This window comes from Perca fluviatilis, chromosome 2, assembly GCF_010015445.1.
Source record: "Perca fluviatilis chromosome 2, GENO_Pfluv_1.0, whole genome shotgun sequence".
Classification (NCBI taxonomy): Eukaryota; Metazoa; Chordata; class Actinopteri; order Perciformes; family Percidae; genus Perca; species Perca fluviatilis.
The window spans coordinates 21,656,759-21,682,163 of NC_053113.1; the positions used below are offsets into that span (position 1 = coordinate 21,656,759).

The following is a 25,405-nucleotide window of genomic DNA, read 5'->3' on the forward strand; positions in this document are numbered from 1 at the left end:
ATGGGTAAATATCATTCATTGCAGTAAGTGGAGATGTTCTAAGCCTTCCTTTGTTTGGTTTATAAATGATTTTGAATTGCTTTTTTCCTCACTGAAAAAGATCAAATCTAGCAAAATTGCAAGAAAAATGTGTAGTGACATATCTATGAAACTACTGTTTTGATTAATCTCCCCTTGTGTGCCGCTATAAATGTTAACTTTATTTTCTCTAGCCTTTTTGCCTTTGACTTACAAGTGTATTGTTAAGTAGCGCCCCCTGTTTGGTTTGTTTTTTTGTTGTTTTCTGCTTAGGTAATAATGTCGTGTACATTGACAACATTTGTATACGCATGTACATTCTCTTTCCCCTACGAGAGTTTTGTATGTTGCTGTTTTATTTATTTTTTTGTCAATTAAAAAAAAGGTATCCGTGGCGTCGATTGTGTATGCCGTTAACTACATTACCCAGCATCCACACGGAGCCATTCAATGTTGACGTGTAGTTTGTTGGTAATAGTCCATATGGTACTAGTCCGTTTTCAAAGCCGGACATCATTTCAGCTTCTGACGGACGTTTTGTGAATTTTAACCTGTGGGTGACTTCGCAATTGGGCGACGATGTCCGGAGAAATGTCTATGATTGGTAAGTTGAATGACAGATTATATTTTCTGGTAATGATCGCTGACTGGACTCGATGCTAACACATGAGCTAGCTAACCGGTTTGGTCCATCTGTAATACGCATGTTGTCACCGTGCCACAGGTTCGGTGATCCTGGCCCTGTTCCTAGCTGGCTATCTGGGCCAGCAGTACTTGCCGCCCCCGAAACCGAAAGTGATCGGCCTGGATCTGGGCACCACCTTTTGCTCGGTCGGCGTCTTCCATCCGGGCAGAGGGGAGGTGGAAGTGATAGCAGATGAAGAGGGTAGGAAGAGCATCCCCAGCGCCGTCTCATTCACCACCACTGCGGTGCTGGCTGGACATGAAGCGGTGGACCTGGCCGACAGCAACCCTCAAAACACCATCTACGATGCCAAGAGGTTCATCGGGAAGATATTTGAGCCGCAGGTCCTGGAGCAGGAGAGCGCTCGGTACCCGTTTAAGGTGGGTCGTGATGGGATTGGTTGACCGTGAACTACTTTGCCTGTTATTGCAGATTGAGGGATTTCTGTGGTGCGTCATTAGTTTCCTGGAGTCACTTTGGCAGACAGGTTTACTGGTCGGCAGTGGTGTTTTTCTTCATGTGCTACATCATTCATCAGCCCTTATCAAATGCAGTCCGATATACACAGAATAAAAGCATTCTTCTAGTTAGGGTAGAAACTTTATGAAACCATTGGCTTGATCTACTATTTGTAGTTTTTTTTTCTCAATTAATGTCATTTAGTCTGTAAAATTCCGAAAAACGGTGACAGATGTCCCCCGCCCGCAGTTTCCAAGAGCCCAAATTGACAGCCCTAAGCCCATAGATATTCAATTCACAATGAAGTTAAACATCACAAACCTCCCCATTTGATAAGCTGCAACCATAGAATGTTGAAAAATGATTGATTATCAAAATCGACTCATTGATGAACTCAATTTAGCTCTACTTGAATTGAAAATTTCAACCAAATCACGATGATATCGCCTAACCCCGTGTTCATCGCCTGTGGTCTGCTCTCAGTTTTGTAATCTCTCCCTCCTTACTTACACTGTTTCTTTGCACCTCTTCCAGGTGACGAATAACAATGGAAGTGCAGAGTTTCTGATCTCCACCAACCACACCTTCGCCGTAAGCCCCGAGTTCATCGGCTCCAGGCTGCTGCTGAAGATGAAGAAGATGGCCGAGCGACACCTTGACATGCCCATCCAGAAAGCGGTCATCTCGGTGCCTGCAGAGTTTGACGAGAGACAGAGGAACTACACCATCAGGGCCGCCAACCTCGCTGGTCAGTTCTCTAAATATTTGAATCTGATGTTGACAAAGCTGCACATCAAGCACCTGAGTTTCTTTCTTTCTTTATTCCCCAAAAGCATTAAATATACAAGCTACACATACTGCATTAGTAATATAACTGGCATATAGTGTACAATCTTTTCTTTGTCTTGCAGGCCTGGAGATCCTGCGTGTGATCAATGAGCCCACAGCAGCAGCCATGGCCTACGGCCTGCACAAGGTGGATGTGTTTAATGTGCTGGTGGTGGACCTTGGGGGAGGAACTCTGGACGTTTCTCTGCTCAACAAACAGGGAGGCATGTTCCTCACCAGAGCCATGGCAGGTAATGTGTTTACCCACTTCAGTACTAGGAGGTGAGATGAGCACAGTGTTGTCTGAAAAAGGAGCTTCACCTTTTGTTGCACAGTTCATGTCCCAGTTAAAGGTGCAATATGTAATACTGACAGCTAGCGTTTTAAAATAGTTACTGCAGTCCAAATTCAAAATACTGGAGAAAGTCGTCTCCCCCGCCCCCTCCTGCCCAGACTCGAAGTTCACGGAGGTTGCCAGGCTGAGACCGCAGCATCCACAACAATGTTGCTAGACGCTTTTCTCACATATAGCCAGACGTTACTTCACAGCACAGCGGAGTAGCTAACGTTAGATGCTGGCTATATTGACAGTCATAAAAGACCGTGCTCACGCGGCGCTCTGTACCCGACTGACAGACACCCTGTCTCGGCTTAAAATTACGGCAACAACCGCTAAAAAACAACAGCGCAAACTCACGGTCCTCTCTACCCGATTTAAAAGCCTCCCTCTCTTGGCTTAAAGGTCCCATGGCATGAAAATTTCACTTTATGAGGTTTTTTAACATTAATATGAGTTCCCCCAGCCTGCCTATGGTCCCCCAGTGGCTAGAAATGGTGATAGGTGTAAACCGAGCCCTGGGTATCCTGCTCTGCCTTTGAGAAAATGAAAGCTCAGATGAGCCGTTTTGGAATCTGCTTGTTATGAGGTCATAAGGAGCAAGGTTACCTCCCCTTTCTCTGCTTTGCCCGCCCAGAGAATTTGGCCCACCCATGAGAGAGAGAGAGACATCATGGCTTTCAAATGAGCAAAGTGGCAATTGGTCAAGGCCACCTCTACCTTGCCCCCCCCCCTCTCCTCCTCAATAGCTTCAGACACAGAAATGGCACATACTAAGGAAAGCTCACTGTAGGACTGGCTCTAGTGGCTGTAGTTCTGCACCAAAGCTGAATTTCGGGAAAGAGACTTCAGATACAGTATTAGGGGACCACTGAGGTCTATATAAAAGCATCCAAAGAGCACCATGTCATGGGACCTTTAAAATAATTCACCGTTGTTGGCTGCGGCCGCTGAACGGGCTACACGTTGTAAACAGCCGTGGCCCGCTTGCCTGGTCCTCCGGTAACGTTAGCAGGGTTAGCATGGCGGCGTTAGCCAGGACCAGTCGGGATCACTTTACTGCCTGTGTCTCGAGTAACCAACTTGAGTACTCTAGCTATATAATTTATTGTGATTACACATATCTTGAAATGACATAAAATGCCCGTCCCTTGTAGTTGTGATAAATTAGCCTGAAGCTAATACTTACCTGTTCAGGAGGAAATTAGGAACTTAGAAACATTTAGGTCGGGTAGAATCTATTTCAGTTGATCCTGTTCATTTGTTTGCTGCTTCCATGGCTGTACTGCAGCTGTAGCGCGCTGGGTTTACGTTTTTACAGGTATATCTGGCAACCTGCTCTCAAAATGGGCAGTTGATAACGACACACAGGCCAAAACACAGACAGAAATTTCAAAGGAGAAAATACTGGCATCAGCATTGGTATCAGAAAAGATAGTATTTCAATTTAGCACATTTCCTTAATATCTGATCATGCATTAGGGTCATTTTAATACAGTAAATATATGACATATTGCACCTTTTTAAAGGCTTAAAATATCGTTTTATTCTGTGCTCTCAAAAGTTGAAAAAAATATGGAAACTTTCACCTGGTTAGTTAGTCAGTCTGTGTGTCGGTGTTTCCAATATCTGTTCAGACAATAATCTGCTTCAATTTTAGCATCTTTAATCTGAAATTTGGCAAAGCAGCATTTGCCCAAATAAGAGGCGTTATTGCCGGAGGGAACTGTAGCCTAATCTTAAAGCGGACTGTGTTTTTCGGCAGGGAACAACAAGCTGGGAGGTCAAGACTTTAGCCAGAGGTTGCTCCAGTACACCATAGAGCGAGCCCAACAGGAGTTTGGCATCCCACCCACTCACAAAGAGGACATCCACCGTCTGCGACAGGCCGTGGAAGCCGCCAAGCTCAACCTCACCCTCCAGCCCAGCGTCACCATCAGGGTGCCCCTGCACCTTCACGCCCACGGCAGCTCCGTGTCACCAGAAGGCTCGGCTCCTGTTCCGGTTCTCTTCCAGGCTGTGATCACTCGCGAGCTGTTCGAGGAGATCAACAAGGACCTTTTCCAGAAGATCCTTGCTCCCGTTGAGACGGTATTAGCCGAGGGCCACCTGGAGAAAGAGGACGTGGATGAGATAGTTCTGGTCGGAGGGTCTACCAGGATCCCGAGGATCAGGATGCTGATCAGGGAGTACTTTGGGAAGGAGCCCAACACATCAGTAGACCCCGACCTGGCTGTGGTCACAGGTGTGGCCATTCAGGCTGGCATCATGGGCGGCTCCTGGCCTTTACAAGTGAGCGCTATAGAAATCCCCAACAGACACTTACGCAAGACGAACTTCAGCTAATCTTTTACCAAGGTTATTTATTCAGATCAAGACTTCCTAACGTTTCATGCTTCTCTTATGTGCAACATTTACAATCTGCTGAAGTAAAAAAACAAACAAAATTGCCAACAAAAGACATCTGAATGAAGAAATGCAAGATGCTCAGGTTTTTCAAGTTATCTCATGCTCTCTTGTTTGTGAAAGGCAGCGGTGGCAAAAAAAAATATTTGATTGCGTTTTGAAAACATTCCTCTTCGACAGACAGTGACTGATGACCGCTGCAGAAGCGGACCGTCCTGTTTCCATTTTTAACGTGACAGCTGCTTTTGTTGCACACGAAGCTTCAGCAGAAATAACAAACACATACTGAGGAAATGTGTATCTACTGATCCATTAAGCTTCATTGATGATGCTTATTAATGGTAGATACTTTTAACCCTCGTGTTGTTTTTCGGGTCAAATTTGATCCGTTTATCAAAATGTCTGTATCAGAAATATGGGTTTCTTTTTAACTACCTAATTTGGAGGATTCCATACATCGCGCGTTGCAAGTACTACAAAAAATAGGAACTCTACTTTCAATGACTTTTTGGTGTTTTATAAAAAATAAATAGCATTTGAAAAAAACTATATTTCAAAACTAGACTGAACATTGACATTTACCCTTCTGTAATTATCCTTCATTTAATATGAGTCTAAATAATTCATAATGTCTGCTTTGTTAACTCAAGCATTAGGTATAATTTCCTATAAATGAGGTGTAGTGACCATGAATTCCAAAAATGAGTGTAAAACTGGTAATAAGTTGGTGTTAGTGGTGTTTATAAATGGTAGTGAAAAGAAGCGTTAAACGTAAAAAAAAAAAAAATAAGAGCCAAAAAATGTCGATAAAAGAGACAAAAAAGTCAGGAAAAGTGTTGATTTTCAGGACGACAAGTACATGGTCGAATGGAAGACAACACAAGGGTTAATGGTGTTCTATTCAGGGAACAACCTTTTAAATGACTTACAGACTAGCCAGTACATCTTCAGCTATTTATTTATTCCTATTACTTGTGTGTGTATGTGTATATGTGTTTTGCAAAAAAGACGATGTTGTGCACATTCATGTAGTTCCTGGTGCAAGACAAAAAAAGTAAATTTTCAAATAAGGTAAAGTCCACACAAAAGTTAAACGCTCCGACTTTTAAATGCTGTGGACTTTACCTTATTTGAAGATGTGTGTTTTGCAGACATCTTTTCCATCAAAGGATGACACCCAGTGTGCTTGGGCCTGTTCAGAAAGCTGCTATGTTGTTTGAATTGAAGTTTAGAGGTGAACTGCTGCAAGCTAGTGGTTCCGTCAGAGGCCCTGCAGGTCAGGTGTCCCAAAGAGGACGTTATGTCCGCTGGAAGTCATTGGGACAGAGGGAAACCTTTGTATAAACATGCATTTATATACAATTCTATTCAAACAAATTCACTGCAATACTGACTACTCATCTCATAAATAAGGTGCTCTGGTGAGCTGCGGAGTCCACAGCTAATAGATGAAGTACATTTTGGAGAAAGCCTTAACATTCACACAGTACTGTTACACCTTAAATCATTAGCACCACCCCTCCCTTTTGAATGAAATACAGACTGCATTATTTAAGAGTTAAGTCATGCTCAGTGCTGCACTTTGAGGATGCCCACTTGTTGGCCAACTTTACCTTTTTTTTTTTTTTTGTGCAATAGTGCATGCTTTAAGTGGCAGTGACTTACACACTGATGTAATATTTGTGCTGCATATCCGAGGTAAGAACAACAGCCTGCTTTTGCTGCTGTAGGTAGAGGACAACACTGGTAGTCCCACAGAAGGACTAAAGCATTGCTTACTGTGCCTTGTGTATTTGATAGAAAATGTGTTATGTTACATTTAGGATGAGAGATGATTTCCATTTCTGTTCAGATGGTCCAATATAACCATTTCTCTAAAGAACTCATTACCTACATTCCTTTTTTTTATTGCAATTTTTTTGCCAAGTCATTCATGAGTAGGTGTATTTATTTTATCTATTCTTTCTTTTTAAATGTAGTTCTCATGTTGGAACTGAGATTGTGATATAAGAGAGCCTTAACTAAAGATGAAGCTAATTTGAGGCTATGTTTTCCTTTGATACTGTACAAATCATTTATCAGGAGAAAAACAATGAGACTATGATCTATTTTTATATAAACATGTTGTACTCACTGTCAGTCTAGCCACCTAAAAATTGACAAAAAAGTTTACAACCTGCATTTAGCCAATTAAAATTCCATTTCTCAACTTCTTCACTGTCTTGTTTATTTTTATATAAAACATTTCTGGGCAACATACAAAGCTCATCACATGTTGCATTAAGATCTTTCATGTGTTGGGAATGAGATTATATATATATATATATATATATATATATATATATATATATATATATATATATATATATATATATATATATATATATATATATATATATATATATATATATATATATATATATATATATATATATATATATATATATATATATATATATATATATATATATATATGGCCCTAATACGCCATATGTAAGTCAGTCTGGAGACAAGAAGAGGGAATCCATATAAACCTTAAGCAAAAACTCACCACAAATAAACTAGAAAACTCAAAAGATTTTTTTTTAATTTTTATTTCTGAGGCACAGTAATACAAAAAGAAAACACAAAAGGCAATCAGTTTATTGACCCTGTGTTACCTGTAGCGTCCCTTCAATTAGCTTAGAGCTTTATTTTCACATTTAGCACCTACTTCATTTACCTTACAGCAGTCAGTTTTACACCAGCAACCAACATTTAGATGCATGTTGTCTGTCAACACTTAAATACCACAGAGGTAACTGCAATTCAGAGGCTGTGTAGGAAGGCAAATGACTTCCATCTTGACCAGGCTATTGCTATTGTAATTATTACTCATCAGTCACGTTGTTCAAATGTAATGCTTAGTTGGCTGGAGCATCTCACACACTGGTTCACCTTTTATGTACAATAACACACTCAACATAGCACTGCACACGGGGTAAAAAAAATATACCCAGCCAGAATACACACAATACACCGTTCACATCTTTAAAAAAAAAGAAAAGAAAACTGTCCAAACACATTCACATGAACCATAAACAGACAGCACAACTCCTCATCCCCAAACCGTTTTCACCTGTTCTTCTGGTGCTCTGGGAGCACAGCTCACAGATATCAGTCAGCATGATCATCATGGTTACATACACTGGTCAAAAGTAGGGCAGGGAGGTGTGGGGGGGCATTCAGCATTTATCGAAATAATTATCTTACATACACCTTGTGAATATTTCACTTGGAAGAAAAGGCAGGATTGTGTAAACGGCGTGTTCATGTTTTTCGTTTCTCTCTTTAAATATAAATATTAATGTTAGTACTATTAAGAACAACCGCACAATGGCGTGCTGACAGGAGGCAAGAGCATAATGAGCGGTAGCGTTTAGTCTATTGCTGCAATAAAGCCTTGTAAAAAGCCTCTTTATAAAGGAAATTCACCTGCTAGGAGAGAAGAATATCATGTACAGTGGTTAAAAACAAGGAACTGCTTTGGAAAATTAGCTTAAAATAATAAAGAATCTGGAAACCTCTTTAAAAGAAGCAGGCCTTGGTAACTCAGAGGGGCCTCTCGGGTGTGAGAGACGAGTCCACAGATTTGGCAAATTCCATTAATAAAAAGTGCGTGCAGTCCTGGGTGATAAACAGCATGTCCGAAAAGCAAAACACAAAACTATTTACAGAATGTACACAAATTAACTGGGTGGTTGTTTTTCTCCATCCGATACAGCAGTAGGAACTGTTATTCACTGTTATTCACTAGGACAGGAGGAGGAGATCAGACATTACACAGACTAGAACAGGAATGATGTGAACACAGAGCGTTGTCGTCTCCATCTCGCTACAGCAGATTCACTCAGGCTCAGTCCCGATCATTGGCTAATGCCCTGATTGGTGTAGTAGTCGTAGCCATTGTCCGCGTACAGCTCCTCAGCACTGCCGACTCCATTCCCCACCTCTGGAGGGCGCCAAAGGATAAAAAGGGAGAAAAAAAAGGTCATTGAACTGTAAGATTAATTTCACACATCAGTTTGCAAGAAAACAGCTCTGGTCCAAAAGATGACAAAATAAAAGCTATTGAGTGAAAAATTAAAAGAAAAATGAATGGGAAAACAATGGAGAGCCTCAAACAGCTGGCACTGATGATGGCTTACCTTTGACCCCCAGCACTAGAGGCTGTCAAGACAGACTGGGGCGTCTATAAGCCCCCCTATACATGAAGGTGTCTCCAGTGGGAGGGTGGTGGGGGAGGCTTGGTGCATGAAGGGATGGATGGATGGATGAAGGGGAGAAGGGCATAGTAGGCAGAGAAGTGGCAGGTAACGAAGGATGCATGGAATAAAAAGGAAGAAGTCACTGCCGGTGGAGGAGGTGGTAGCATGGACAGGAGGTGGTGCACATCACACAGGCCGCTACTGGGGAGGACCTTCAACAGGGAGGAGAAGAAGAGTAGGAAGAGGAAGAGGAGGAGCGAGGACATTCACAGACACTCGGACAGATGCATGCTGGGATGCAGAGACATGCTAGCCGGGCACCTGAAACTCCAAATGGCTCATTCTTCATCTTTGAGTTAACAGATGGTTTGGTAAATCAAACGTCAAGCACAAAGAGAGGAATCAGTTTCGGAGTTCTGGAGCCCAAACCAACCGACAACAACAACACACTACAAAACATCCAGGAGTGGCACACATGTACACGTCCCCCTCGTCTCAGTGGGACGGTCTTACCAGAGAAGATAAGTTTCTCCTTCATGACGTTGAGGTCTCTGCTCGACCTCCTGACTGCGGCGCTCAGCATGATCTGTTCAGGGTTGTAGCTGCGCATCCCGCTCATCCGATACCTGCGGAGTCATGGGTAAGGTCAGAGATCCTCTTGAGACAATAAGGATATCACTGAATACTGCTGCCTCTGCTCGCAATATGCAGTTCAGGGTCAAGTTTGGGTCCATAGGGGGATAACATCTACATTTTCAGAAGGAGCTATGGAGTTGGTGTACATGCCTTACTCTGTTTTACGGGAAACAAACCTGTTGAATTAGTTCTACTTTGAGCAAACCGATTCCCGGATTGCAGCTACGGTTTGTTTGAATGTAGTTATAAATGCAATGTAATCTAACCCATTAATACATGCTGAATCATGTTAAAGGTGCCCTGCCACACAAAACTGTTTTTCCTTGTATTTTTTAAAATATGTTAGGTCCATATGTGTTTGTGTTATGTTGTGAATGTGAAAATGAACTGCTACCTCCTCTGTCAGCTCTAGCCACTGAAAAGAAATAAGCCAATTACAAAAGATGGTCAGTCTGACATCATATTGCCTGAGCTCATTACTATTTAGGAGCTTGTCCAGTTGGGCTGGGTAAAGGATGCTGACAGCCAGGCTCTCATTGGCTATCTGATAGCCAATCAGATTCTAACAGCTTAGCTTGTTGAATATTAATGAGAACTGGCAGAAATCGAGCTGAGTCTTCCTGCAGGCTTTCTATACCACGCTAGAATGACTTGAAACAAGGTAACCAAGGCATTGTAAGAAATGTTACAGAGTCCATGGTAGAACTTCAGACATTATCACAAAGTAATGAAATACGTGTGGCAGGGCACCTTTAATGTTAATACACAATGATTTTCCAGAAGGCAAATGGTTGAATCAATCAAAAGGGATTTTTAACAATCTGGCAAACCTAAACTTGTTTTTATTAATGGCCTAATCGGTTAGGCATTACTGAATGACCCATTGCCCATTCATAAAAATAATGGTTACAATTGTAATGCTAAATAAATTATGTATTTTTTGGATAGAACTATTAGAATAGTGGTTTCAAATTAGTGAAATATAATTGAATACAGATCAATTTGCTTTATTCTGCGTTTATTAATTTAATCAACATTTGTTAGTTCCACATCAGATCACTCCCTAGAACTAGCTTTGTGTGTCAAGGCAGAGGAATTAATTTCCTGTTTGGGAAAACTGCATCTTTGCTTAAATGAAAATGTCACTTAACTTAACTGAAGAGCATTAGTCCCAATGAACTGGGATAAATGCAAACAGGAAAGCTCTTAGTTCATCAGCATCAATAAAATCCAATCCTGAGGCACTTCCCTTGATGAATGCATATCCGTGCTTCATTTTGGACATTTAGTCTTTTGGCTTAATAAGATGAATAATTAATTAAAATCTCATTGCCGACTTAATGCTGGGGGTGTTTTGTGCTGTGTGGGTGGAAAGCATTCATTTTATTTAGCCCACAGGGACAAAGACATGAGCTCCTCCCTCTAGAGGAAAGTGGCAGCAGAGCAGTACAACGATTCCGGTGAGACAGAGAGAAGTGAGAGAGAAAAATAATATAGAAAGACAATGGTAAAGTGGAGCGAAATGTGAAAATGTGATGTCAAAATAAAGAGCGACAAAAAAAAGAGAAAGAATGGAAAAAGATAGAGAGAAGGCAGAAGACTGCATCAATAAAGGACGATGGATAAAGATAGTGAAAGACGGTGAAAGGAGAGAAAACTTTGGGTCAGAAGAGGTGACCCGGTTACCTGATCATGTGATAGCTGAGAGAAGATGCCAGAATGCAGCAGAGGAGGAGAAGAGCATGCACATCAGGCAGAGGAGAGAGGACGAGGAAGAGGCAGAAGGACAAAAGAAGGCGGGAGACAAGAAAGGTCAGTTTAGAAGCCAGCAGAAGCTACTGAAGAGCTCGGCTAAGCAGAGCAAACCTGCACCAGACTGTTAAAAAAGAAAGAAAGAAAGAAAGAAAGAAAGAAAGAAAGAAAGAAAGAAAGAAAAAACATAACTGCCCTCGATCCCAGAGACGACAGGAGGACAGGCCATCTGTCTCTGGAGTTATCACAGAAACCACTCGCTCCAACAGAAAGGAGTGGAAAAGGTGTACACATCTTTGCTAATAGAAGACATGCTCATACAAAGTACATCTTCTCCTTCACAACACTGAGGTGCAAGGGGAGAGCAAACAATACATCAGAACAGCTTGTAAAAATGATATAGCACATACATCTCATTTTGTGTCCTTTCTACCCTTTTCTTTGAAGGTCATTATTGGCACAATCATTTTAAAGTGAAAGTGATCAAAACACAAGGGGAACAGCTAAAATATGTATGAGCTGTTATTTTTTAATGACCATTCCAGACACAGAGATGTCTACTGAGTTGTAGAGTGTGCCACATTGAATGAGAGATGTAAGTGAAGGGTGCTTGTTAAATCAGCAGTAATTGGTGGTATGTACTCTGCATGTGTGAAAGAGCACAACAGGAGAGACACACAAAAAATTACAGAAGAAGATCAGTGTTCACACACCAGCAGACAAGATTGAGGAACGTTAAGTCTTGCGTAATTGCGTAACTCACTATAATGACTTTACTACAATTATATCATGGAGTGGCTGTACTTACTTCTGGAAAATGAATATTCCTATGACTACAGCAAAGGAGAGGAGGTCCACAGACACCCACATCAGGCAGTATTCATCTGGTCTCTGGAAACACAATATGCACAAGTTTATGGCAGAATCCGCCACTGGGTGGCATTATATGTCAACAATACAATTCTTTTATCTTCTATATATGTCACACTTTTTTCTTTTTGTCATGTTTTTCACCGAATAATAATAATAATAATAATAATAATAATAATAATAATAATAATAATAATTTGAAAAGAAATAATACAAGCTCTTGCATGTGCAGCTTCTAACTGAATCTCTGTGGTTTAAAGTTTAGTTTCCATATCTGCTTTATTTGACCGTTTTATGTTCGCTCATAGTCGTGTTAAGTTACTGCTGATGAAGACCCAACATTTTTCTGATTTGGCTACTTCATAATAAAAGTTTTCAAATAAAAGCATTTTTATTGTGAAGAATTTATAGGAAAGCTAACCGTTTTACAGCTGCTCCTTTGACCACTAAGGCTTGCCGGCTTCTAAATAGCAACAGCAGACGTGATGTCAGAACAGGAACGTCTGTAGTAATATCCTACGTATTCGTGAATTTGTGTAAGTTCGGGGGATTGTGCAGGCAGCACCAGAACAAAAACACAGACATCACCGACAGTATGATAAACACATGATTCACTCTCTGTGGTTTCCGTGACATGAGAAATACTTTGAATGAGTACGTATTTCTGCTTACAGTTGAGTAGGCGGCCCTTAATGTGGCCTAGGACACATTAACGTACACACTGCTAAAAGAATGCGGTCATACATTATGTGGCCCAGACCACCTCCAAATGTGGTCTGAATGACTGCATCTCAACGTGTCCTCAATGCATCCTAGGTGCATTCACACCTGCACTTAGAGCTGTTAGGACTATGTTAATACCTGGTAAGAATGGGGCCTTAGATTCATAGTTGACACTAACAGACAGCACTGCAAATGCCACGGCAGCTTAAACTCTCCGTGAACCACAGCAGGGGGCCGGGGTCATGTCCACATGTTGTCATGCAAAGTCCCCGTATGGTGCTCCAGACGGGGAGACCAGGCAGGCACGCTGCACAGGCAAGGTGGGTAAAATGAATCCACAGAGGCACAGTGTGGAAGCTACCCATGTTGAGAGGTTTCAGGAGACGACTGAACAAGAAAAGCATGAGTCATGCGCTACAGGACACACTACAGTGATGATGCTCGTCTTTCTAATGTGCTGGGGCCTAGGATGAGTGCTGATATAAATAAAGAGGATAGCATGCTCAGTGCAGGAAATACAATGCGATGAGTTCAGTTTAAAACTAGGCTTTCTTGTCTAATCAACAGTTAAAATATATTTTAGTCATGCAGAGGCTATGCAGCTGAAGGAGAGGAGACAGGTTGTCATCTAATACCATCTACACCGATTCCACCTATAGCCAGTTTATGAAAGTTATACATTTGTTTTTAAAAACCTGTTACCAAGCAGATCTTTTCCAGGCTGGGGGGGGGGTAGAATGGGCACATAGAGAGACTATGGCTGAACAGAAAAGGGAACAAAGAAAGCCACACAGAAACTCAAACTTTATCCACAAAGAGAGAGCAAGAACAAAACAAAAAAAGATATTTTGCAAACAACAGTGCTTGATTGCAAAGTGATATCTCAGAAGTTCCATGCAAAGAAGAAGAAAAAGCTAACAGTATGCCGTGGGTCCTTACCATGAGCCAGATGGGGTAAGGCACCTTTTTCAGGATATGCGAGGCCTCTGAGGAGACTGAAGACACCCCACTGCACCAGAGCACTGAGTACAGCCAGGGCTCATTGATGGTGTAAAGGGTGAGGTTGATGTTGCTCTGGGAGAAGTTTCTGAAAGCGGACACATTCAGACATGTCCATAAATCTATGCGTTAAGGTGCCAACCTGACAACGGTATCAGGTTTGTGTTTGTGTGTGTGTGTGTGTGTGTTCCTACCTGATTTCCTGAGGGCTGGCCTGGTTGTATCTGAGCAGCAGCCGGCTGATGCCGTACTGATGGAGAAATTGAGGACTCCGTTTCTCCACTGAGGTCTGGATCAGACCGGGTGCCAGCTGTCTTACCTGAGCTCTGTGTTCATCTGGAGTCCACATCACCTACACACAGCACAATGCACAGGATTACACCTGTCTCAATGAAACTTTGTGTTATCAACATGCATGAAGTGACAGGGTCTGAATGCACATGAATAGAACTAGGGAACACTCGCTGCCTATCAAGCGTATTTGTAATATTATCAGATTGATTCACAATTGAACCAATCAATATTTGCATGGTATATGTTCAGAATAGATAAACAGACATTATGCTGTGGAGAATACAAAACACAATGTGGGCTGTGCATATCTAAGCATTAGGTTCCTACATACTTACCAGACCCTGAGGAACCCCAGATTGTTGCACAGCCTGCAGCGTATCATTGACCCAGCTGTGGTAGCAGGGGTGCTCTGGAGGAGGTCTCCTCAGCCGGAAAACCACCGTGCTGTTATGATAGAAAGCCATCTTGTACCAGACCCTGCTCCGGTGAACTAAATTGTTTCACCTCCTCACAATTATACATCTCTGAAACACCACGAGACACACACACACACACACACACACCACACACACACACACACACACACACACACACACACACACACACACACACACACACACACACACACACACACACACACACACACACACACACACACACACACACACACACACACACACACACACACACACACACACACACACACACACACACACACACACACACACACACACAGATTCAAAACATCCATCAATTCTATGTACTGTAGAATGGTTGGACAATGCCTACAGGAAATAAAAATAGGATTTATTTTTCCCTCATTTCCTTCACATCCTTTCATGCTTCACTGCTCCTTTGCGCCTCGTCAAAGCCCACAGGAGAAGATCATCATCGTGATGTGCTTCTCTTCTCTTCACTGACTAAAAGACACTTTAGCCTGTTCATGTTAATAGAAATTTTATTACAAAATCAGGACAGATTAGGGCATGTTTGGGCACATAGAAATCTGACTATGACAGTGAATTGTCATAATTATGCACAGAAGTAGTAAGTTTTTTTTGGAATGCAATCTCCAGCCACAATGACCTCACATGCAATGCAGATAGACTGAGGAGGAGAGTGCAGAAAACAATGCAGATTCAAACAAATGCCGACATAGCTGAGGCATCACAGCCAAGTGACTTTGCACAGCAATCTGATCTCATTAAATATAAGCCTCAGAAGTAAATAATTAACAAACCCATATGAGTTTAACCCTTACTTTAGAAACAAAACTATACAGTTGTGTTTACAGATTAGAAGAAACACTTGCCATAGCATTTTTTGAGTAGATATGTTTGCAGAAAACAAATACATTGGAGGGTACTGTAGAAGGATTAAAGTAGAACACAGCAAAGTAGCACAGTACACGAAAAGCAATGTATCTACATCACTGCATCTTGCCCCAGATTCTTCATTTACACATATGCACGTAATGGCTAAACAAGGATACAACAATGGATCAGGTCATTTCTCCATTTCTTGAAGATGGTGCAATATCATATGCAGGAGAGAATAAATGGGTACCAGCACAGGCAGCATTTCTACACAATTCTATTGGCTCGTTTGTCAGTGTCCATTCATTTTGTTTGGCCCACTAGTACTTCAAGCAGGTTTAAACAAACAATTATTTTGAAGCATTAGCTGACCCTGACCCCCTTTGCAAACAGGAGAGCATCTCTAAACGGATCTCAGCATTTAGATGAAACCAAAAGGGACCAGAGTACTCATGACTCAATGGGCTTTATCACACATCACTGCGCCACGTCACACTGTCAAACAAAGCTGAAATGGCTTCATCAGCAACCAACAACTACCTTGAGGAACCACTGTCCTGCGTTGAGTTGTTGCAGATCTGTCCAGTTGAAGAATGAGGCGTCTTCCATTTGTCTGTCTGGGAAGACCTTCTCCACATCAGTGGTCCTCCGCAGGGTGCGGTCGTGCATCAGAAAAGGTACTCCATCCACGCTAATGATCAGAAAGGGGAGCTATAAGATGCCAGTCAGGTAGCTTATATTATTCAGCATTGTAACAGAGAAACCTTAATGCTGATGAGAGGGTGGTAGAACCGAGTGCTAATATGGGTGTTCGTGGTTGGACAGCAGTGTCCATCTGTATCATTTTCTATTAGCTACAAATACATCAAATACATCTGATCGCCCAGCTACTGTCGCTCACATGGTTATAATAATTAAAACTCTGCGACCGTTTATGCTAAAAAAAGGACTCAAAAGGATGACCAATCGTAAGAGCAGAAGAGACATGAGTTGGTTAGAGAGAGAAAGAGAGAGAGAGAGAGAGAGAGAGAGAGAGAGAGAGAGAGAGATGAGAAAAGGGTACTTCAGGTCTTTTTTTTGTTTTTTTAAATGCTGCTGCTCAGTGAAATCAGCTGATACTATGCGATTCTTAATAAAAGAAAAAGGAAATGCTGCTGCTCAATATTTGAATACCAAATGACTTCTCCTTTTGTTATCCAGTAGAAATAAGCCAACAAGATAAACAAACAAAAAAAAACACCCATTTCTAAATATTTGCTTATCAAATTCGTGGCTGAAAATAAAAATGATTTTCCTGTGTGGATATGAGTGTGTGTTTGTTTGTGAGTGTGTGAACTGATAAATCCCAAAATACATGTATATGGCATAAAACTAATATTCATACAAAGTTCATCAGTAAAAATCTTGAAATGATAAACTGAAATAAGTAGTGCATAAGTAATAAGATGTTGGTATATTGTATGTGTATGTCTGAGCTGCTGCAGGCGTGGAGTCACTGTCGCTGTCATCAAGTCTAATTACTCAGCACAGCCAGGAGCTCATCTGTCAGCGGCCTGTACCAATCACACACACACACTCAATCACCTCTCTATGGACTGTACAGATAACACACACACACACACACACACACACACACACACACACACACACACACACACACACACACACACACACACACACACACACACACACACACACACACACACACACACACACACACACACACACACACACACACACACACACACACACACACACACACACACACACACACACACACACACACACACACACACACACACCTGTAACTTTCACAACCTACATCTCTACCTGACGATATCAGTTTTAGTTTCCTTGTTGTTTTTCACTTTCATGTAAATATAGTTTATCAGTTAACTGGAGTTTGCACACTCCTTAGAGAGTCTTTACAGCGGCCAGAGCTCCTCTAGTAAGAATCTGCACATAATAGATTCTGGGTCGTTTTAGCCCACATAGTGAATGAACGTGTGGGGTTATATACACACACACGGTTGCTTGTACAGGAATTAGCTGCGGCTAATTAAGATGCAAGAGTAATTGGGCACCCAGATAGCTCAGTTGATAGAGCGGACGCCCATATATAGAGGTTTACTCCTCGACGCTGCAGTCGTGGGTTCGACTCCGTCATTCCCCCTCTTTCTCTCCCCTTTCATGTCTTCAGCTGTCCTGTCAATAAAGGCCTAAAATGCACAAATAAATAAAAAAAAACTTTAAAATATCGAGGAGTAATTGACAGTGACTGTAAACACGCTACAAAACCAGAAACACACACCCTGCAGCAGCAAAGCCACACTCCCCCACCTCTACACAATCACTCATCCTCCATCACTGCACATGCATGAGTAGACACGTACACCCACTATCCATCATATACCATGATGAGCATACAGTACCCACTTCCTCTCTTCTCTTCTTCCTCCAAGTGTGTCTCTCTGAACGCAGCCTGTCACCTCCCATTATGTTTGTGAGGTCAAGCCTCTATACAATGCCTGCTGAAAGACTGATTTGCTGTTGCATCACTGTAGCTTGTTCAGTGTTAGTCATGTAATTGTTGTAGAAAGTATTGTAGTATGTGTTTATATTGTTATTTCCTTGTTTTTCTTCATGTTGAATGAATATTATTGCTTTGCCGTTTCTCTTTGATGACAATAGTTTGTTTAAACTACGCAAATGTTACTTTAAGATATACTTTTGTCTGATATTTAGAGTAGAGAGTTAACCAAAGCAATACATCCTGTTTTGATTGGTAAGTCAATATGTAGCCCACTGTGAGCTTTTTCTAATAAGGGTATTAAGATGTTCTGGGTAAACCAATGTTTTCATAATCTATGAAAGGAAACCAAACAGTGAGGCAGAAAATAACCCTTTCTTTGACTGTCATTTGCTGTATTAATAGCGTGCGCCTGCGTACCTGATAGCCACGTCAGCCTCAAACCCAGTGACATTCATCTGCAGAGCTCGCTGGAAGGACCATAGTGTGTTCTCTGGAGCAAGCTGGAGACAGACACAAACACAGACACACACACTCACACAAATGAGGTTTATCACAGATGTATGTGAAACTCCTTCCTCTGAATACAAAGGATTGTTGTGAGATGTAAAAGAGCATCGCTGTAGGTTTCTCTTCAACTCTTCAAGTCAAGGTTATGACCAATAGCACATCAATACGTTAATCATCACTTACTAGATAAGCATCTTCCTAGAATACCCTGTGAGTAAAGCTAATGACTGGGAAACACAGGATAGGAATGATGCTGTAATCCATATGGAGGTCCTTCTGGGAACAGAGTCCAGTCATGTGACTGAGTTTCTCACAGCCTTGCAGAGCCACGCCCAATTTTAGATTCCACTGTTAGGATCGATCGCTTTACACAAATACCACAAAAAACAGGGTGTGTTTTGAATCGTGTGAGTAACTGTGAGTAACCAGAATCCACCTTAATTTTCTTTCCAAAGTTTGCATACAAATGCTGAGCCAGACATTGTGCCAAGTACATAACATAAATCCAAGCACATCAATCAAAATTTAAAAAGCATGTGCTATGGTGCGCATAAATCAGATTGTAACGTGGCCTCCCGGTGCATACTTAACAGGCTCTAACAGGCTTTGTAACACTGGGGTAAATTGGATCTGTGAGTAAGATGGTGTAACAGAAAACAGCTAAGGAGACCGTAGTGAATCTGATCATAAGCAATCTCTAATCAATGTTCTTTCACAACAAGCTGCCAAGGCTTTGTCTTTGCCAGGCAGAACTATACAAAATCTCACAGAAAATGCATCCCAGCCATACAGCAGGCAGTGAGATCTCCAGGCTCCCACTGGGTTATGTTTGTGGACTGACTATTTTCAGTTGCATGACCACAAGGTCATTAATATACTAGAATAGCCCTGGGAAGTGCAGGAGAAGAAAAATGAATACAAATAAGGGGAACACATATCTATAAGGGAAGCAGAGATTTTCCTCTGCCTTCTTCAAATGAGAATGAAGAGGACGTTGACACTCTGGATTTAAGGCTTCATATTGTGAGTGGCTCGGTGTCTGTACCATCATCATTGATGTTCTGGGTTTTGCCCTCTGTGAAGCCAATTTAATGTAGCTAAAAGTGTGGGGCAGTGTGAAAGCATATGTAATACAATTTGTATAAAGTGGCCTGTTTCATTATACCATATTCTGATTGGAGGGTAGAGATCAGCTGACTCACCATGGGGGCTCCCTGGTGGCCAATGACATCAGGGCGTTGTTTGAGGGTGGTGGGGTCCATGATGCAGGGGGAGGTGATGTACATGGGCACCACGTAGAGTCCCAGTAACACACTGAGATAAAGCAGCACGACCACTACCTGAAACACTGGGAGCAGACAGACAATAATATAGTCACAGCTGTTATCCATGTTGTAAATACAGAGGTAAAAGGAATAGTTTTAAAGTTTGGGAAATACGCTTATTCACTTTCTTGGCGAGACTAAGCTGAGAAGATCGGCACAACGCTTATATCCGTATGGTAAAATGATACAGCCAGCAGCTGGTTAGCTTAGCATAATAACTGGAAGCGAGGGCAACAGTTAGCCTAGCTGTCCAGAATCAGCTGACCAGCCGCTCTAAAGCTCACTAATGAACCTTTGTTAGTTTGATCAGTACAAAAGACAATTAAAAAGAATATGCAAACAAATTACTGCTTTCAATCTCTCGATTTAATTTTCATACATATTAAAACGGGACTTGTTTTTGGCAAATAATTGCCATGGTGAAATTAATTTTTGAATTATTAATATCATAATCAGATTCACTTGGGTGACCAGTGACTAATGCAGTTCATATGCCAAGCTAGTTTGTCTCTTTCAGTAATCATCCTAAGCATGGACAGAAATTAACTCATAAAACCAAAGAGAAAATGTTTTTAAATATTTTATGTTTTCATTTGAACCAAAAAGAAAATCTTTGGGCGATCTAGGAGTCTTAGTTGTCAAAGAGATGTGTGATGTAACTAGTTGCTGTGAATGTTCAGTACCGTTTTTAGCTACACACAGTGGCAACAAAACACTGACAGAGGCCAAGGAGATACACATTCCCCTGTATCCAACATGGTGTAAATGAGCAATGAAGGTTGCGAGTGTACACACACTGTACAGATATAAAACACACACACACACACACACACACACACACACACACACACACACACACACACACACACACACACACACACACACACACACACACACACACACACACACACACACACACACACACACACACACACACACACACACACACACACACACACACACACACACACACACACACACACACGGGAATGTATTTGTTTCAAGGTCAGCTCTGGGGTGGGGTTGAGTAGACAACTCTTGTTACACACAGGAGACTCGCAGCCTTCATCCACACACACATACACCCTCACATCCTCTTTGGTATTCATTCCACTCTGCATTACAGCAGAGATGCTTAAGTGGGAGAAGTATGGCCGGGATCTTTCCCCCTCATCAAGTCTCTTCAACAGCAGAACCTAAAATGTAGCTAATGACTTTTATTAGGTTTAAATGTCTTCCACAGTACGAAGTACAAACTGCCTTGTCGGATATAAGGACAGTCATAAGTAAAATAAAATCCTCTTAGCTGATTTACATTACTGACTGCATTTATGTAATCAATATTAATATTTGGCTATAATTTCTTCAGAAGACAATAAAACTGGTACATAAATGACACAGACTTTTAATTTCACGCTACAGACACCAATGGCAGAGAGTTAGAATACACACTAAGAGCTGCTACTTCCCCAGAAAGACTCCTGTATTCGAGGAGAAAACAATCCAAGGTGTCCTGGCTGGAAAACATCACATGAGCCCGTAGGAATGTTCGTTATCTCCGACACCCTGGGTGGAGGTCCTGGCCTCTGTCTACATAGTGCTAATCATTCGCCACTCTTCCTGTGTCTGTATGTGTGTGTGTGTGGCAGACGAGTACAGCAGGTAAGAGTAACTTGTATTCTGTGTTGCAGAAGGAAGCGTACTTGTTTTTTCTGTGCGGGCGACCTGTCCAGCCACAATCCAAGACAACGCTGTGACCGCAGCGAGAGCCCCTATGTGCAGGAACGGACCTGTGGCCTGGAAAAGAAAAAGGTATGGGAAAGAGAATCAGGTTTTAAGAGAGATGAGAGTGAGCAAAAGAGAAGAGAAACAAAAATAAAGAGAGAGGCAAGGAATAACAGACATTATCTGGGGTAAAGAAGACAATGGTAACACTACTCAGTGATAATAGCTATAATTTGTAGAGGCACGTCCACTTCAAATCACACATGCATGGTGGTGCAATAATCTCACAGGGACTCACTAATTATGAGCTTCTCACAACTCCTTGGTTATTATTTAGCAGATAATTGTTAGTAGGAACCAACTAAAGCGATCGGGAGTGTCACTTGAATGGCTCATTTGTGAAGTGTCCGGTTGGGTTACTTAACCCCCCAATGTAGCAGAAGTACGCTTTATATTTCCCAATATTGTTTCCCGTCAGATCGTTATAGATCTCGACATTTCCGACTGCACTTGAAAGCAGCTTAATTTCACAGAGAAAGAAAAGAGACAGAGCGATTGTGCTTTGTTATTGCAGGAAACAGTCAGCTGTTACACAAACTCCAGTGCAGTTCAGTAGCTTGCGTTTTTTTTTTTTTTTTTTTTTTACCCTCATGGTGTTTAAAAAAAAAATAAAAAATTCTGGCAGCGATAAAGGCAGTGGTGTTTCCTGTGCGGTACTCTCACACCGGCTCCAAGTGGACTGACATGTCTGATTACATGACTGGCCACTGCAGCGTGACGTCGGGGTTGCGTTTCTCCAAAAGTTGAATCTGTCTCAACTTTATTACAGTATTGAAGGAAAAACTAAACAAAACACGAATATTCGAATCCCGAAACTGAAAAACAAATACCTACCCAACGAACGAGTATCCGAATATTCGGATCCAGCCCTACTCAGTTTAAACTTAGAATCAGCAGTGATGTCAAGTTGTCAAAAGTGGCTTTGGGATTTTACTGTGTTTCAGTCTGCTGACCTGCAGGGAGATGGGGATGACATCCCACTCTTGCCCCCATGTTTGATTGACAGATATCACCCCGACAATGGTGGTGAACAGAGCAGCAGCCACTCCTATCTGTGTAGACAGAGAGATATGGACAATTCAGAGAGGCTGTCACTTTGGATACATGCACGCATACACCCACACACCCACACAACAGAATAACCCCAATAGCTTCCTAGTCCTTTCACACCCCAAACAATGTTTGGTTTGCCGATAGCATTTTAGACCAGGACATTTACTGGGGTTTCACAACCCTACTGGGACAATATGATCCAAACTGTAAGTTCAGGACAAGTTCAGCTCAACAGCAATGAATGAGCACACACGCATGCACCAGGCCAAGAGATTAGTGTACAAACACATCCCACCAGATGCAATACAGAGAAAGATACAAATGTAAAACTCACCCACCCACTTCCACCTCCCAATTTTCACCACCCACACTAACACAGTCTCATTACCTTATGGAGCCAGTGTAAATTCAACTGTTGCCCAAGTGCAATGTGGCAAAGTGCTAAAACCTGAAAAGAGAAACATACACATAAGAGTACAACTTTCAAAAACAAGTCTGCTGCTTCACAGATCTCAACTTGCTTAACATCACCACGGTCTGGTTACTATGTCTGGAAACACATGCAAACAATTCAAAAGCTGCTCAATTACTACAGAGGCATTACGATGAACACAACATGTTTAAACGCCTCTACAGTGAATACTTGAAGTAGGACTGACCATTAAAAATGCGATGTAGGTGAAGCCAGCAGCGGTGGTGGCCAGGATGGGAACAGTGCCATCACTCCACTCCCCAGAGCGGTTGTAGAGGAACCTGCAAGAACCAGAGGGAATAACACTTCTCATACTGAGGAGAGCTCACCTGCATTTCATCATTACTAACAGGTGTGAAGACTTGGGAGACGCGAGTCTAAAACCTAAAATTTCTTCTAATGTGATTTTGTGTGCCTTTTTGCATTGTTTCGTTTTTTGCCATTTTTACTTTACTTCCTTTAACCATGCCTTTTAAGTTGACAATAATCAAAGAATGACACTATGTCATATTGACAATAACACCCTGAAAATGTGATTTGCAGGTTTTCTTAAGAGGAGAGTTAAAAAGGAGAGTTCAAAAAACGAGAACAACAAAATAAAAGCCTTGTCAGTGACTCGAAAACTAGACTATTGGTGTTTTAAAAAGTCTTCATGGGCAAATTATTGACTGCTGGTTTTTCCTGCAGACAGATGCAGCCAGACATAGTTGTAAAAAAAATATACATCCATGTCAGTCTGAGCTGTAATGCTCAAAAAGAGTGACACTGGGTGTATCAAAAAGGTTCACATCTGCAGAGCAAAGACTAGTGTATGAGTCTGTGCACATGTGTGTTTTGACATGACAGCTAGGGCCTATACCACTAACTACTTTCAAAGCCTTATCAGTGATTTAAGTGGCACAGAGCCACAGCAGGGTCACTTAGCTGATGCTCTTAGCCCTTTGTTAATAAATTCATAGTGCAGATGGACTGGGAGACTCCCTGCTGCTCAATCACTAGAACACATAAGGGCAAGGATGTCATCTCTGTGATTAACTGTGGAAACCCCACAAAAAGCAGGAAGGAAAAAGCAGGACATTTGTACACTTCCTATTACAAAGGAATGGCAAATGTCTGCCCACCATAACTGACATCCAGAGATAAATAAACACTGGTGAGATTGCTGATAAAAGTGGACTGGGGTGAGGAACAAAGCAAAAGATGTTTTAAAAAAAAAGACCTATTACAAGGTACATGAAAAAAATAACAAAGGGCTAAATGAGAGAAGGAAAAGGGGACTGGGATATCACAAACTACATTGGGAAAGGAATGTGAGAAGAGGTAATGGAAGGCAACAGACGATAAGAGGAAAAGGTGACATTGTAGAGGTTACTAAGAGCAGGAGGAGAGGGGGATGGGAAAGGTAGCTGGGGAGAAAGACCAGGGTATATGACAATATGAGACACAGCCATTTAAAAAAAAATTGCGTTACAGCATGTACAAGAACATGCCGGACATAATTTTTCTTTTAATTACTAAAAGAATTTGGGGAAATAATGTCTTGAGAGCTGTCTGATCCACATTTTGAAGGACGTTGAAACTTTGTCCATCATATATAATAATATTTGTGGTCAAATAAAAGTGGCACAAGGCTGAGTCATTTACAAAATGTTGGGCAAGCCATCTCGGTTATATAATGGTGTAATCTGTGGAGGGCCGGGTGGTCTTTGCTCAGATTAAGGCAGAGGATGGATTAAACTGATGATTTAGGAAATCAACAAGCCGACTGGCATGGATAGAATTTATTTACAGCCGAAACAATATGGTGATAGGCGTCTGGCTCCTGTTTGACCCGACAACACACAGGAGCTTGGCTGTGTACTCACCAGTTGAACTCATTGTAGTCGTTATGTGCCTCCCACCAGAAGTAGAACCAGACCAGCAGCAGACAGAAGGTAAAGAGGAGGATGAAGGACCACAGCAGCTCCCACTGCACACACAAATAAACAATTCATTGTTTTTGTGGATCCCCTATGACTAATTAGAATTGACAAAGAAAGCACCACTTAATATGGAAGAACTGAATGGTGCCAAAAACAAGGTAAAAAATAGTTATTTAATTGTGCTGTTGTGGACAGAAAGCTAATATGCTGACTGTCTGTGGAATGAATTTGTATAATT

The 25,405-nt window shown here is 41.7% G+C and overlaps 2 protein-coding genes across 2 annotated transcripts in view; one reads left to right on the forward strand and one right to left on the reverse strand.

Annotated features, from left to right (window-relative positions):
- Positions 1-462: 462 nt before the first annotated feature.
- hspa13 (heat shock protein 70 family, member 13) lies at positions 463-4,876 on the forward strand. The gene is made up of 5 exons (XM_039823014.1): positions 463-622; positions 743-1,083; positions 1,697-1,910; positions 2,074-2,241; positions 4,093-4,876. Exons 1-5 carry the CDS (start codon positions 598-600, stop codon positions 4,671-4,673), a joined length of 1,329 nt encoding a protein of 442 aa, XP_039678948.1. The 5' UTR covers positions 463-597; the 3' UTR covers positions 4,674-4,876.
- Positions 4,877-7,317: 2,441 nt separating this feature from the next.
- The window catches only part of gdpd5b (glycerophosphodiester phosphodiesterase domain containing 5b), a 46,288-nt gene continuing 28,200 nt past the window's right edge, over positions 7,318-25,405 (reverse strand). Inside the window, exons 3-17 of the mRNA XM_039788843.1 lie at positions 25,111-25,214; positions 23,433-23,526; positions 23,162-23,221; positions 22,674-22,772; positions 21,639-21,732; positions 19,813-19,958; positions 18,521-18,603; positions 16,098-16,261; positions 14,590-14,744; positions 14,155-14,312; positions 13,901-14,048; positions 12,177-12,259; positions 11,303-11,317; positions 9,494-9,606; positions 7,318-8,724 (exon numbers count right to left, since the gene is read on the reverse strand). Coding sequence (XP_039644777.1) covers positions 8,639-8,724; positions 9,494-9,606; positions 11,303-11,317; positions 12,177-12,259; positions 13,901-14,048; positions 14,155-14,312; positions 14,590-14,744; positions 16,098-16,261; positions 18,521-18,603; positions 19,813-19,958; positions 21,639-21,732; positions 22,674-22,772; positions 23,162-23,221; positions 23,433-23,526; positions 25,111-25,214 — 1,602 coding nt within the window. The 3' untranslated portion in view covers positions 7,318-8,638. The remainder of the gene's footprint in view (positions 8,725-9,493; positions 9,607-11,302; positions 11,318-12,176; positions 12,260-13,900; positions 14,049-14,154; positions 14,313-14,589; positions 14,745-16,097; positions 16,262-18,520; positions 18,604-19,812; positions 19,959-21,638; positions 21,733-22,673; positions 22,773-23,161; positions 23,222-23,432; positions 23,527-25,110; positions 25,215-25,405) is intronic.

Excerpts from the sequence above, each read along its gene's own strand:
- hspa13 (XM_039823014.1), top strand. The coding sequence starts at position 598 with ATGTCCGGAGAAATGTCTATGATTG. Across the intron at positions 1,084-1,696 it reads GCGCTCGGTACCCGTTTAAG|GTGACGAATAACAATGGAAG; the intron begins GTGGGTCGTGAT and ends CACCTCTTCCAG. Across the intron at positions 1,911-2,073 it reads CAGGGCCGCCAACCTCGCTG|GCCTGGAGATCCTGCGTGTG; the intron begins GTCAGTTCTCTA and ends TTTGTCTTGCAG.